Source organism: Globicephala melas, chromosome 11 (genome assembly GCF_963455315.2).
Source record: "Globicephala melas chromosome 11, mGloMel1.2, whole genome shotgun sequence".
NCBI classification, from domain to species: domain Eukaryota; kingdom Metazoa; phylum Chordata; class Mammalia; order Artiodactyla; family Delphinidae; genus Globicephala; species Globicephala melas.
In genome coordinates, this window is record NC_083324.2 from 46,763,684 (window position 1) to 46,778,767 (window position 15,084).

A 15,084-nucleotide genomic window follows, 5' to 3' on the forward strand; every position below is an offset into this window, starting at 1 on the left:
AATATCCACAAGCAAAAGAATAAAATTGGGCCCTTATCTAACACTATATACAAAAATTAGTTCAAAATTGATTAAAGACCTTAATGTAAGACCTACAACAATAAAACTCTGAGAAGAAAGCACAAGGACAAAAGCATCACACATTGGATTTGGCAGTGATTTCTTGGCTATGACACCAAAGACAATGGGAACAAAGAAAAAATAGACAAATTGAACTTCATGAAAAATTTAAAATTTCGTTCATTAAGAGACAATATCAGCAAGATAAAACAGCAGCCCACAGAATGGAGAAAGTATTTGTAAATCATATATCTGATAAAGGATTGGTATCCAGAATATACAGAGAACCTCTAAAACTCAACAACAAAACCTGAGTCAAAAATAGGCAAAGTACTTGAAAAGACATTTCTCCAAAGATACACAAATGGCCAATAAGCATGTAAAAAGATGCTCAGTATCACCAATCCTAAGGGAAATGCAAATCAAAACTACATTGAGGTACCACCTTACACCTATTAGGATGACTGCTATCGAAAAAAAACAGAAAACAAGTGTTAGTGAGGGTGTGGAGAAAGTGGAACCCTTGTACCCTATCGGCAGGAATGTAAAATAGTACAGACACTGTGGAAAAACAGTATGACAATTCCTCAAAAAATTAAAAATAGAGTTACTGTATGGCCCAGCAATTCTTCTCTTGACATATACACAAAAGAATTGACAGCAGGGTCTCAAAAGATATTTGTACACCCATGTTTATAGCAGCATTTTTCACAGTAAAATGTGAAGCAACCCAAGTGTCCGTTAAGAAACTACTTTCTCAAAGGAAATGTTATAATTTTTGGTAGAATGTTCATATCATAAATTGGAATAAAAATATCCCCAGGTCAACATGTTGGTGGGGGTTAAAACAGCAAGAAGGGGTATATGTCAAAATTGTCTGCATCCACCCCTAAACAGGCCACTGCCTAAAGTCTCCATGGGAGTGTGGCTCCTTAGGAGTTCGTATTTAGACCATTATGTATGAGGCAGTTTGGCCCTGTTTTCTGTGGGTAGCATATAAGTTAGCTCCCAATCTAGTGCCTAACATCTTGGTTAACATGTTATTGCCATTAACTTTTGCTTTAATTTATTTTCATCAAGTATTTCTGATACTGGAAGTGTACCTTTTAAGAAAATGAATTTATACTACTTGATCTTTAAATATGGAAAGATTGTCTAATTTAGGAAAGATGAATATCTTAAAAGCAGCAAATAACTTTAACATATACTTCTTCCTTTTTAGTAAACACGTTTATGGCGTACTACAGAAAGTTCCCTCCGGGTATACACTTTGATCTACAAGTGGTAAATAACCTTCTCAATTCTTTACTCAAACATTGTTTACTGAGAGAAGTGTTTCAGGTCATGAGCCTCAGCATAATGGTTAAAATGCTGGTAAGTAACCTGAAAATATATTTTTCTAATACTTTAAGTTAATGTATCTGTTATATTTCTTGTTTGTATAATTGAGCAGTTACATTTCTGTTTGTTGAATACTTCGTAGAGAACACTTGTGTTTTTCAGCATAAACGAATTTGAGAAACTTAAGGTGTACTGAAAGAAGACATGAAAATGAGTGTAATTTTTTTGTTTTATCCAGCCTGCTCTGAAAATATTACTAAAAACATTTGAGTGTGTGGCAACTATGAAATTAAGGAATGCTGTACCTGCTTTAATTGATATCTTTTGCAAGGTATGATTTCATTTTATGCCTTTTATTCTCTAATACTGAATAACCAAGAAAATAATGATTTCTGCTTACACTCTTAAATTGCCTTTTACTCACATTCTTAATGCCAAAGAATTCTGTTTTCAGAAATGTTCTTTTTCTCCCAAAATAGGGTTTATAAACAGACTCCAGTGACTGACAGGGCTTCCCCTTAATTAAATAGTTGTAAGCACTCGAGGTGACTTCTTTCAGCTTCGTGAACTGTCCTCATCTCTACTTCTTAAGGATGATTAAAGAAAGTTTTCTTTTTCAAAAAGATTTGAGGTCATATATAACAAAAGTAAATACACAAATCAATGTATAAATAGGATATTGTTACCAAACAAAGCAGATAGATAAGAATATGGTGGCAAGGAGTTAATTTTCTATTTGGCATTAAGCAAAAAGAAAAACAAAAATTTTTACAGCTTTTTAAAGGTATATTAAAATTTTTACTGTTGTAGAATATTTCCTAGTATTTGGTACTACCCAGCCATTCATTTCAGAATAGGCTTAATAGCAGGAAAACACCCAATTCTCACCCATTCTCTTTAGGAAGCAGCATTGGAACCACTCTAGCAGATGAACAAATATTTCAGTGAATACCTCTAGTACCATATTACAAAACTTGACAAAGTTACTTGCCTGGAAATTTTTTGAATCAAGAATTACTCAAACTTCCAGTTACATAACAAATGAGTCACAGGGATGAAATGTACAGCATGGGGAATATAATCAGTAATAATGTAGTATCTTTGTATGGTGACAGTAACTAGACTTATGGTTATCATTTTGTAATGTACAGAAATATCAAATCACCATGTTGTGCACCAGTAACTAACGTAGTGTTGTAGGTTAATTATACTTCAGAAAACAAACTCATAGAAAAAGAGATCAGATTTATGGTTACCAGAGGCAGGGGGTGGGGGGATTGGGAATTGGATGAAGGTGGTCAAAACTTACAAACTTCCAGTTATCAGATAAATGAGAACTAGGGATGTATTATACAACATGAAGAATAGAATGAACACAGCTGTGTGTTCTCTATAAAAGTTCTAAGAGAGTAAATCCTGAGAGCTCTCATCACAAGGAAACAAATTTTTTTCTTTTATTTTGTATGTATATGAGATGATGGATGTTCACTCAAATTACTGTAATCTTTTCGTGATGTATGTAAGTCAAATCATTATGCTGTGCACCTTAAACTTATACAGTGCTGCATGTCAGTTATATCTCAACAAAACTGGTAGATAGATAGATAAATTTAAAATTAAAAAAATGAAAAGAAATTACTGCTCACCTGTAGTCATTGTAGAAAACCTCAGTTTAATACCTCTCAGGAATTTTATCATCAGGGATACAGTACAACCACCAGTGCTATACTTACTAAAAGACAGAATGAGTACCAAATGAGGTACAGCTGATAAAGTGGTTGAGATAACTTGGAGAACAGGAAGAATATACAAGTTTGCATTCAAAAGTATTATTTTCATTTTTGCTTTAAATTCTTGATGTAAGCAGTCTTATTGTGGTTCTCAAATATTTGAAGAAAAATATGCTTCAAAGTTTTAAAATGAATTTTAATTCTGTTTGTCTCCATGTTACACTTCTTCCATCAGTCTCATTTTTTTCCACACACATTGGTTTTGACTCTCATATTTTTATGAGAATGACTACTGTTTTCCCTCTTCTACAGCTTGTTGAAGCTGGGATGGTACTTGACCCAGAACACTTTAACTATATTATTAAGCTTTTATACCAAGTACAGGCTTCCAAGCAAGAAATAACTGAAGTTCTGGAAATGAAATCCAGGTAAGAAGAATCACTATAATTAGGACTAAAATATATGTATTTTGGTGGGGACTTAAAAAGGATGAAGGCAAAGCACTTATTATTGTTCATATGCTCACCGTAAGCCCTTCTCCTTCCTTTGGCTATGGCCTAGTCACATTGTCATCAGCTGCTTCTAGCCAACCCTCCTGGCCAGCCTCACCAGATCTTTTTCAGTACCTGATTTCATCTCAGTGCCTGGCAGATCAAATGTAAAGTCTCCCTTGCTCTGTTTCATAACTTACTTGATTCTACTTAATGCACTCTCTTATGTGTATACAAATTACTTTAATTCTTTTTTCTCTCTCACTTTTTGCCACATTAAATAAAATACTTTAATGTCTCTCCTTCATTCTTTTTATTGATTGATTGATTGATCGGTGGCTGTGTTGGGTCTTTGTTGCTGCGCGCAGGCTTTCTCTAGTTGCGGTGAGCGGGGCTACTCTTTGTTGTGGTGCGCGGGCTTCTCATTGCGGTGGCTTCTCTTGTTGCAGAGCATGGGCTCTAGGTGCCTGGGCTTCAGGAGTTATGGCTTGCGGGCTATGGAGCGCAGGCTTAGTAGTTGTGGCACATGGGCTTAGTTGCTCCACAGCATGTGGGATCTTCCCAGACCACGGCTCGAACCCGTGTCCCCTGCATTGGCAGGTGGATTCTTAACCACTGAGCCACCAGGGAAGCCCTCTCCTTCATTCTTTCTCTTACTTGTTCACTTTCTCTATTCAGTTTATGGGCCTCCAAAGGCCTTAAAAAAAAACAAAAAAAACCTGTACTAATTGTAAGAGTAGTACCATAATATACCTGTATTGAGAAAAAGGAAAGCCATGACTTCTATAAAAATTTTTATTATGCTGTCACATACATAGAGGAAAGTATACAAATTTTAAGTATTTAAATGAACTGTAACTTTTTAACAAAATCAAATTTGATAAAGTGCAAATGATATCAACCACCAAAGTCCTTGAGAGTGCCCAGAAAGCTCCCTCCTTCAGAGGAGCTTCCACAGTTGTTTTTATCTCATTGCTTATTATCCTCTAGTACAGAGGTTTCCAAACTTTCTTGGTTCACAGTGTCCAGAGGCCAAAATAAATACATTAACAGTACCATTTATTAAGTAGTTAAATCCAAACAAGTTAATAGCAGTTTGACAGTGTCTGACAGATGTCGCTTGAAAATTTAAAATGACCTGAGGAGCCCCTGTGAATTTGCTCTAGTGCTCTGGATGCCATAGTGCAGTTAGGGAATTTCAGCTCTAATTATACTACTTCCCTTCAAACACCAGCATTTAAGGCACATTTAAGGTTCTTCAGGTTCTATGATTTTTTTAAATTCCTTTAGTGATAGTTAATACTATTTATGTTGCATATGAAAATTATGACAATTTATTTGGTAACCCCTAAGTTTGAAAATTGTATCCTTATGCACTCTCCCCCTTCCTGTGTGCTTGCTTCAAAACAGTTATCTTGTATTTTTTAGGAGGTATTAACATTGGTGACCTATTTATTAGTGAAGGAGAAAATTTAAAAATAACTCTGGGTAGTTAAGATGTGTAGATCATGGTTGGGGATATGGACCCAGCCCCAAGGTAGAAGGAAAAAAAAATTTAGTATTTATTATTTTATATTTGAATTTATATCTTCTGATGTTCTTTGAAATAATTACCCGTTTCTAGACAGGGAAGTGAATTTTAATGGACATTCTTATTTTGATTTTGATTATAATTTTTAGTTAGCTGTAGTTCATTTGAAAGACTTTCGCTTTCAGTGAATAAGGCTACTACAAAGAATTCTGACATTTATATTCAGGACATAAGTGAAAATTTAGGTGTGTATATAATCTAGGAAATTTGTTAACATACATTTATTGACTTTAAAAATTGTATTTTGAAATAATCTTAGATTTACAAAAATGTTGCAGAAATTAGTGTGGCAAATTCCCATGTTCCCGTCATCTAGCTTCCTTTCATGTTAACATCCTACATAATAATAGTGCCAATATCAAAACTAGGAAATTAATTTTGGTATAAATCCATTAACTCACTACAGATCATATTGCACTGTAGTAGGATGCACATGGTGCAGTATATCTTATTACTGGTTAAGTTAACCTTTATCACTTAGTTAAAAAGATTATCTGCCAAGTTTCTACACTGTAAAGTTACTCTTTGTCCTATTGTAATGAATAAATATCTTGGGGAAGAGACTTTAGCATTATGTATTATGCTGTTTCTCCTCAAAACTTCATACATTAATTTTAGTATTCTTCAATGGCTGTTTACTACAGGTTACTACTGTGGTATTTACCCAATGGTGATTTTGTATTTTCCCCATTTTTTCTACATTAAAAGAATTTTATTTATTTATTTGGCTGCACTGGGCCTTAGTTGTGGCACGCAGGATCTTTAGTTGCGGCATGCAGGATCTAGTTCCCTGACCAGGGATCGAACCCGGGCCCCCTGCATTGGGAGTGCTGAGTCTTAGCCACTGGACCACCAAGAAAGTCCCTTTTCTACATTTATTTATTTATTTTTAAATAGCATGGTTCCTTTTTTTAAAATAGCTATTATTGCTGGGGGGTTTTAAAAATATTTATTTATTTGGTCACACCAGGTCTTAGTTGTGGCAGGTGGGCTCGTTAGTTGCAGCTCACCAGCTCCTTAGTTGTGGCATGCGAACTCTTAGTTGCGGCATGCGTGTGGAATCTAGTTCCCTGACCAGAGGTCAAACCCAGGCCCCCTGCATTGGGATTGTGGAGTCTTAACCACTGCACCACCAGCGAAGTCCCTCCCTTTTCTACATTTATTAATTGGAATTTTTCAGTAAAGAAGAGCTGTCCCTTCTCCATTTATTTACTTATGCAAAATTTATGTCAATGTGAACTCATGGCTATTTATTTTATTCTATGGGTTACTTATAATCTAATAATATAGTTATTTATTTTGTTGCTCAAATTGTTCCAAATTTGACCTTTGGGAATTCCTTCAGGTTTGTTCCTACATCCTTTCATCATTTTTTTTTTCGTTTTTCTACAACTTTTGTGTTATTTGAAGCCTCAGAATTAAGTCTCATCTTCTCTTTTCCCTGCTCCAACATTGGCAGCAACCATTTCTCCAAGGAGCTCTCGTTCCTTTTATTAGAGAATGGTATTTCAAAACCAAGACCTGAATGTGTTCATTGCTGCTAGAGTATCATTGCAGCCAGGTCTTCTCAGTGGACAGGGCTAGGAAATATATGTATGTATACACAACATACATACACACACAAGATATATATATTTATTTCTCTATTTTTATATATATTACAAAAAACATGAGTACATACTGATAGCTTGATTCGAATCCAGCACTACAGGTTCATCTTAGCCATCCCTTTTTCATATTTATAAATTCTTTCTCCAACAGTGAGAAACCTGACTCTCATTATCTACAATATATTTGCTCATTTATTCAGTCTTACGATCCACAAAAAGTAGTTTCAGAACTGCTAACCCATACCTCTGTGGGAAAAAAATTTAGTACATTTTTAGTATAAGGTTATTATAGTATTCAGCCAAAATATTGCTTCCTAAGTTATTTTGTTTAGTTCTTTTTTTTTCCTATGCCCATTCAATGTGATTATTCATTTGTAGACCATTTAGGTTTATTTATTACTGTTTGTATTATATTTTCAGTTATCCCACATCCTAGTTGGTTTGAATTATTTAGGGAAGTATGTGAAAAATTGCTGTCTGTTCTAACAGTCAATGCTGTACTAAAAAGATGGAATGAGCAATGTTACTCCAGTTTACTCCTGCTCCACCGTTTCCATTTCATCCTTCTCTCTACCTCTTTTCCACCTACATACTGGAGGTAACCAGTCTTTCAGTTTTATCCTCTTATAATGAGCAGATGTGTATGTATTTTCTTATATCTACTTCTTTATTACATATAGTGTAGAAAATAATGCTCTTTTTTTTTAATTTGCTTTTTTTCACTCAGTATATCCTGGAAATCAATCTAAATCAGTCCATAGAGAAATTTGTCATCTTTTAAACAATGCAGAGTACTCCATTTTATGGATGTACTTTAGGTTATTCAATCAGTGATGGGTATTTAAGTTGTCCCCAATATTTTGTAATTTAAAACAATGCTACTGCTCTTGGATTGGAAAAATTAATATTGTTAAAATGACCATCCTCCCCAAAGCAATCTACAGATTTAATGGTATCCCTATCAAATTACCCATGACATTTTTCACAGAACTAAAACAAATAATCCTAAAATTTATATGGAATCACAAAAGACCCAGAATTCCCAAAGCAATCCAGAGGAAAAAGAACAAAGCTGGAGGCAGACCCCTCCCAGACTTCAGACAATACTACAAAGCCACAGTAATCAAAACTGTATCGTACTGGCACAAAAACAGACATGCTGATCAATGGAACAGAATAGAGAGCCCAGAAATAAACCCCCACACAGTTAATCAGTTAATCTTCAACAAAGGAGGCAAGAATATTCAATGGAGAAAAGACAGTCATTTCAACAAGTGGTGCTGGGAAAGCTGGACAACTTCATATATTTAAATCAGTAAAGTTAGAACATTCCCTCACACCATGTACAAAATAAACTCAAAATGGTTTAAAGACCTAAATATAATGACACCATAAAAATCCTAGAAGAGAACATAGGCAAAACATTTTCTGACATAAAACGTAGCAATATTTTCTTAGGTCAGTCTCCCCAGGCAAAAGAAATAAAAGCAAAAATAAACAAATGGGGCCTAATGAAACTTAAAAGCTTTTGTACAGCAAAGGAAACCATAAACAAAGACAACCTACAGACAGGGAGAAAATATTTGTAAACGATGCAACCGACAAGGGCTTAACTTCCAAAATATATAAACAGCTCATACAACTCAATATCAAAAAACCAAACAACCCAATCAAAAACTGGGCAGAAGACCTAAATAGACATTTCTCCAAAGGAGACATACAGATGGCCAACCTGAAAAGATGCTCAACATCGCTAATTATTAGAGAAATGCAAGTCAAAATTACAATGAGGTATCACCTCACACCAGTCAGAATGGCCATCATCAAAAAGTCTACAAATAATAAATGCTGGAGAGGGTGTAGAGAAAAGGGAACCTTCCTACACTGTTGGTAGGAATGTAAATTGGTACAGCCACTATGGTGAACAGTATGGAGATTCCTTAAAAAGCTGAAAATAGAGTTGCCGTATGATCCAGCAGTCCCATCCCTGGGCATATATCCAGAAAAGACGAAAACTGTAATTCAAAAAGAAACATGCACCCCAGTGTTCATAGCAGCACCATTTACAATAGCCAAGACATGGAAGCTACCTAAATGACCATTGACAGATGAACGGATAAAAATTAGGAACTTGTCCTTCCTTTTTAATGCTCTGGAATAATTTATAAAGCATCGGGACTAATTACCAAAACTGACCCCATAGTTGGCTGTCACACACTATTGTTAGTTTAATGGAACCCTCCTCTTTTCTCCTTTTCTTCTTCTCCTCTTCCCAGTTGCCAGTGTGCTTCCCCTTTCATTTTTGTCTTTTTTTCTTTCCCAGAAGCTATCTATACATTTCACAGATCACTTTCTTTAAATCATACAAAACTTTTAAGTTCCTTCTGTGTGGTTTGTGTTCTAATATACCCAGACAGTTTTTTTCTTAGCATTTTCAAATTTAGTGTGGACTTTGTCTTTGTAATGGTAGTTCTTAATCAATGTTAGGTCCCTCTGGTAGTTTCCCTTTTTGGTTCTCCCCTACAAGTATTTTTGTTTGTTTGCTTTGTTTTGTTTTGGTCAGTATTTGCTTGCCACAAATCCTTATGGACCAGTGAGAGTGAAGTGGGAGCAGTAGAGATCAAGTGCTGTGATTTAATTTTTTTCTCTTTTTAATCACAATTATCTTAAAGTTTTGACATTCTCTGTCTTCAAGTTAGGATGAAGGTATGATTTCATGTGGAATTTGCTTTTTCCTCCTCGTTGCCTGTGGTTTAGGAGGAAATAGTATAAGTTAGGTATCTGTGCAGCCGCCATTTTCTTCAGCGCTGAATAATTTTTATAGTATATTTCTCTTTCTCCAGTCTCTTAGGTATAATTTATAGAACAGATGAATTAGGACCAATATTGATTCTTTGGGTGATGAACATAATTAACCCTTTTTTATTGTTAAAGGTTACAGATGAGGCAGTTTATAAAGAACTGGAAGTGTGATTTAGAGTCAGCCTTGAATGAAATAGAGGTATGTTGCTTATCTTTTAAATAAATTTCTGGGATCTCCGAAAACCAATAACAACAAAGAAACTTTGGATAGTAACCCAGTTTTAGAAAAGTTTTACAATGCGGCTGTTACACAGAGAAAAGAAGGAAAAGAAGTTTAATTTTTTGCAGGTTAATACTTTGAAATGCAAACATAATTTCTAGAGTTGTGAACTGTTCTAAAAATAATTCTCGAAATAGTTCAGTTTAAAATTGACTTATGTTAAGCTATAATAATCTATAGCTTAGCCTTTAATTCTTGTCACTAGGCGGACTCCCTCAGTGCACAAATGACTTGGCTTTCTTGTCGAGATCCATAGGTGGCTGCAGTATGTGACATGACAGGGTAAAGCCAAGGTCATTGTGCACTCTCCAAGCATTTAAAGTCTGAATAAGAAATAGAGGACTTTCAGGATGACTGTACTTTTTAATTTAAGATCATTTTTGTACTCATTCTAGTAATTGTTGATCTAGTCTAAATTAGAATTTATATCCTTGAAACAATTTTTTGTTGGCATGGGAAACTTTCTTAGTTTAGAATTGAAAATAATAGGAAGATAGTAAGTTTACTGAAATTTACCTTGTAGCGCCTTTTGTAGAAGAAATGTAATGCCCAAAATTATGTGTGGGCTGCAAATCATAAATGGCCAACTAACTGTAAAATGCAGTCTCTAAAAGTAGTAAAATAGTGTATTGCTGTGGAAGTAGCTCAAATCATGCTGCTAATCATCTGTTTTCCTTAAATCTATCTCCACTGTGTAGTTCAGGTTTGAGGGTGACATCATTAAGTACATTAGGAGCTAGATAATTAAAACAAGTGTATGTTGACATCTGGAACTTATTGAGGCATTGCTATGGACAGAAAAGCAAATTGTACAGTAACATGTTACTGCTGTTGTAACACTTGTCAGTAAGTTTATAAGGTTTGCAGAGATTGTCTTATTAATTTCTGTATATCTGATGCCTGCACGTGCCTACCCCATAATATGTTTGCATAAATGACAACTTGCATTTTTTGTTTTGTTTTTAATAATTCTCATAGCATTATAAAGAAAAAGGTGACTGGACCAAATTGGGAAATTTATACATTAACATAAAACTGGGCTGTGAAAAATTTGCAGATTTCCAGAGATTTTGTGCTTGTATTGCTGAAACACTGACAAAAGACTGTAAAGAAGAGAGACCAGGTGTTCCATTTTGTGAATTCGCTGAAACAAGTAAATGTCACTGTTTTTGTCTGAGTATTCTGTGTTAGGGTGATACAGTGTTCTTTATTATTGATTGATGGATTGACTGGTACAATGTTCATAACATATAAAGCTCTTAATAGTCTCCATGTTGGAGATAAGTCAACACTGCAGTTTTTAGATACTTTTCCTTGTTTTTATAAATTTTTCCATCTATTTATTGTTAAATTAGATTATAATGATAAAAGGTCAATAGTATATCAGATGTTTCATGTTCTTATTTTTCTTTTCATTCAGATTGGTAAAACTATTGCTTAGAAATTGTAGTGGAGCATCTGAATTTTTGAATCATTAAGTTGTTACTATCTTCACTATTGCCACGTCAACAAAATTCGTATATTTTTGAGACCTTTCTTTTTACATCAGCTCTTCACTGCTATATTCTCTGTCAGGGTCGGCAAACTGTAAAGGACCAGATTTTAGGCCTTGCACGCACAGTATATAATCTGTGTCACACGGTTTTCTTTTCAAACAACCCTTTAAAAATAAAAACCATTCTTAGAATCTCAACAGGCTGTACAAAAACAGGCCACAGGCCAGATTTGGCCCATGGGCTATAGTTTGCTGATACCTGGTCTTTGTGGTAATATCACTAATTCCATATTAAATTTGCCTTTTCCATCATTCTAAGGGACTGTTTCACTTTCTTCCATATACCTACTTTGTGTTTCAGTTAGCAAAGATCCACAAAACAGTGAAGTAGATAAAACTTTGCTGGGAAGAATTGGAATCAGTGCTATGTACTTCTACCACAAGCTGTTGCAGTGGTCCAAGGTACTTCACTAAATTTTATTTTGGCTTGGTATATAGAGTGTTAGTTTAAAATTTTTGAGCAGAATATAGGTTAACCCTGAAAATTTGCTAATAATTTGCTAAAAATGTGCTAATAATCATTACGGGTGGCAAATTGAAACTTACACAATAAGTGAATTATTAGGTGGTATATTAGGCAAATACGGAAAGGAGATGGCATGAGAAGAATATCTATGACTACTATGAAGAATCTCAGTATAAGGAACACTTAGGAAGCTGTGCTAAATATCGTATTTATTTGAAGCACCTTTCAATTCAGAATTTATCTTGCCAGCTCTTGAGTATTGGTAGTATTATAATTTTGGAAGCTCTCTCTTAAGATGATCCCGAGATGCTAACAATTAACAGAACTCTTTTAAAATCACTTCTTAGGATGCTCTGGAATACTGTATACCATATATCTTCATGTCTACCTTTGAGGCTTAGCTCACCATAGAAGTGGTGTAGTGATTCTAGACCATATTGTGCTATCATTGTTTAGATTTCCCTGAGGTGGTGGTGGAGTTATAGATTCAATAAAGTTAAGTAAAGTAAAGGACAGAAAAATCCAAAATAGGGAGAAGTGCTGAGGGATGGAGAGTAAGGTGGTTGAGAGTGGGGTTACTACTGAATCAACTATTAAAATGTATATTTTATTCCTTCCTTCTTTTTATAAAGAGGTTATTTCACAATTGAAATAATATTTAAGGACATGGTCACTCAGGTACACATACAAAATTCATGAATTTTTTTAAAAGAAAATAATTTTTAAATAATCATTGTACAGAAGGTCTCCAGTCTCCAACGTCTTCTAAGCGGTTTAGCACTTATTGTGTGGTAGGCCTGGGATGGGCAAAATGTACCTTGGCTCCGCTCTCACATTCTAGCTTAAAGTCTATCATAGCATTAATTTCTTGGGTATTTAATGCTTGAGAATTTGAGGACTACCTAGTTAGAAGACCCTTTTTTAAAACTCAGACTGATTTTGCTGAAACTTTAGAGTATGTTTTAATTTTATTTGGTTTCTTTTTAAAGATTTATTTTTGATATGGAACATTTTAAAAGTCTTTATTGAATTTGTTACAATATTGCTTCTGTTTTATTTTGTTTTTTTGGCCATGAGGCATGTGGGGTCTTATCTCCCCAACCAGGAATCCAACCCGCACCCCCTGCATTGAAAGGCGAAGTCTTAACTACTGGACCGCCAGGGAAGTCCCCTTTATTTGGTTATTTTTATTTAGGATATAAGCAGTTGGTGAATTTGTGCCCTTTTCTTTTCTTTTTTTTTTTTTTTCCTGGCCGTGCTGCGCGGCATGTGGGATCTTAGTTCCCAGACCATGGATTGAACCCGTGCCCCCTGCAGTGGAAGCACGGAGTCTTAACCACTGTACCACCAGGGAAGTCCCAATGCCTGTATTTTAATTTTAAATGTCAACTATCTTATTTAGAATGAGTATTTTATTATCTTACTTAGCATGAATTTTTTAATGAAACATTCCATTTTGAACATAAAAGTAAAACCATTGAAATTAAACTTAAGGTATCCCTTGAAAAATGCACTCATTTATACAGTCAGATTGAAAGTACTTTGACATCATAATATGCATCTGACTCAAAATAGCATGTAATATAATATAAAACAAGAGTCTGAAAACCAAAAGCCAGATCTGGCCCACAGCCTGTTTTTATACAGCTCATGAGCTAAGAATGTTTTTTACATTTTTAAAGATTTAGAAATTTAAAAATAACCAAAAAGAATATGCAGCTGACCAAATGTGACCTGCAAAGCCTAAAGCATTTACTGTCTGGCTTTTAATGGAAAAATTTTGCTGACCTTGGTATAAAATAATAACACATGTCCAATTTCTGATGTCCACCCTAGAGACAGCCTTTATGTAGACAATGTGAAATAATTAGCCTATTGACTCAAAAAAACAATTTTCAGACAACAATTTTATCCCCCCCTTTTTTTTCTATCATTTTCTATCATTCTTTATCTAAATTTCATATGAAATAATCTTTTCATTGACTTTCCGTCCTGGATCTCAGGGTGATCAACAGAAGAAGAGCAAAAACATAGGATGGATAGCTTTCCACATTAAGGCATGAAATCCTTTTGCCAAATGAAATCTTTAGAGGCTCAGTGAATAAAACAGATGAAAGGAGAACCGATGAAAGGGGGCCCAGTGGTGGGCGTGGTTAATGAGACAAAGCCCTGCTTGCTCACCTTCCCTTTCCATCTTTGTGGCTGAGCAGGAAAGGGCTTAGGGAGTCTTAGAGCAGTTTGACAACCATCAGTCTAGAATTATTCAAATTGCATAATTGATTTCTATATAATTATCAGTGACTTTGTACCTCTATAATACTCTTAATGATTGATACTCAGTGGGTTTTTTTGTCTTTTTTTTTTAACTCTAGGGAAGGAAGGTCTTAGATAAACTATATGAATTAAAAATACATTTTACAAGTTTAAAAGGACTTACAGGGCCTGAGAAGTTAGCACCGAGATGTCAAATTGTGAATATTGCAGCAGAAATTTTTCTAAAAAGTGGAAGCCTAGATGGCGCCATTTGGGTGTTAAGGGGTAAGTTCTGATATATGCCAGCATGAAATAATTTGTTAAGCTTGTTATAAATTCTTGGTTTTGTAGTTACCTCAAGTTGATACTGAATTGTGGGTGATAATTTGGTCTAAACCCCTAGTGATCATGCGGGTAGGAAAGGTTGTTATATAAAATGAAAGGAGAATGGTAACCTAGCTTTAAAGAAGAAACTGTGTGAACCTTTGCTGAAAAGTTAGTTCTTTCTTTGGCCTAAGCACTGTATAGATGCTTTACCTGATTATCTCAATTAATCTTCATAGAAACCCTATGAGTTTGGAATTATTACAATCCCCATATTATTGATAAGAAAATGTTGTCAGAGACAGTAAGCAGCTTGCCCAAAATGACATAACAAGTAAGGAGTGGAGGCCGGATTTAATCCCAGACAGTCCAGCTTCAGAGCCCAAGCTTCAGCTGCTGAGACAGGGAAATCCTGATTGCAGTCTGCATAACTCTATCTTTGCATGTGCCGACAACCATGGCTCCAAACCAAGACAGTAAAGATTATTTCCCCTAGTAAGTCAAATCATCTAATAGAAATTGCGATGAAATTAAGCCAGCAGAAGCAACTAAGGTTAGTTTGGCATGAGGTAAATAAAATT

General features: G+C 34.9%; 1 protein-coding gene across 1 annotated transcript in view; it reads left to right on the forward strand.

Moving 5' to 3' along the window:
- The window catches only part of TOPAZ1 (testis and ovary specific TOPAZ 1), a 67,826-nt gene that overhangs the window by 37,577 nt on the left and 15,165 nt on the right, over positions 1–15,084 (forward strand). Inside the window, exons 10-16 of the mRNA XM_030829998.2 lie at positions 1,283–1,434; positions 1,640–1,732; positions 3,444–3,559; positions 9,758–9,824; positions 10,884–11,058; positions 11,762–11,862; positions 14,299–14,464. Of these exons, the coding sequence (XP_030685858.1) occupies positions 1,283–1,434; positions 1,640–1,732; positions 3,444–3,559; positions 9,758–9,824; positions 10,884–11,058; positions 11,762–11,862; positions 14,299–14,464 (870 nt within the window). The remainder of the gene's footprint in view (positions 1–1,282; positions 1,435–1,639; positions 1,733–3,443; positions 3,560–9,757; positions 9,825–10,883; positions 11,059–11,761; positions 11,863–14,298; positions 14,465–15,084) is intronic.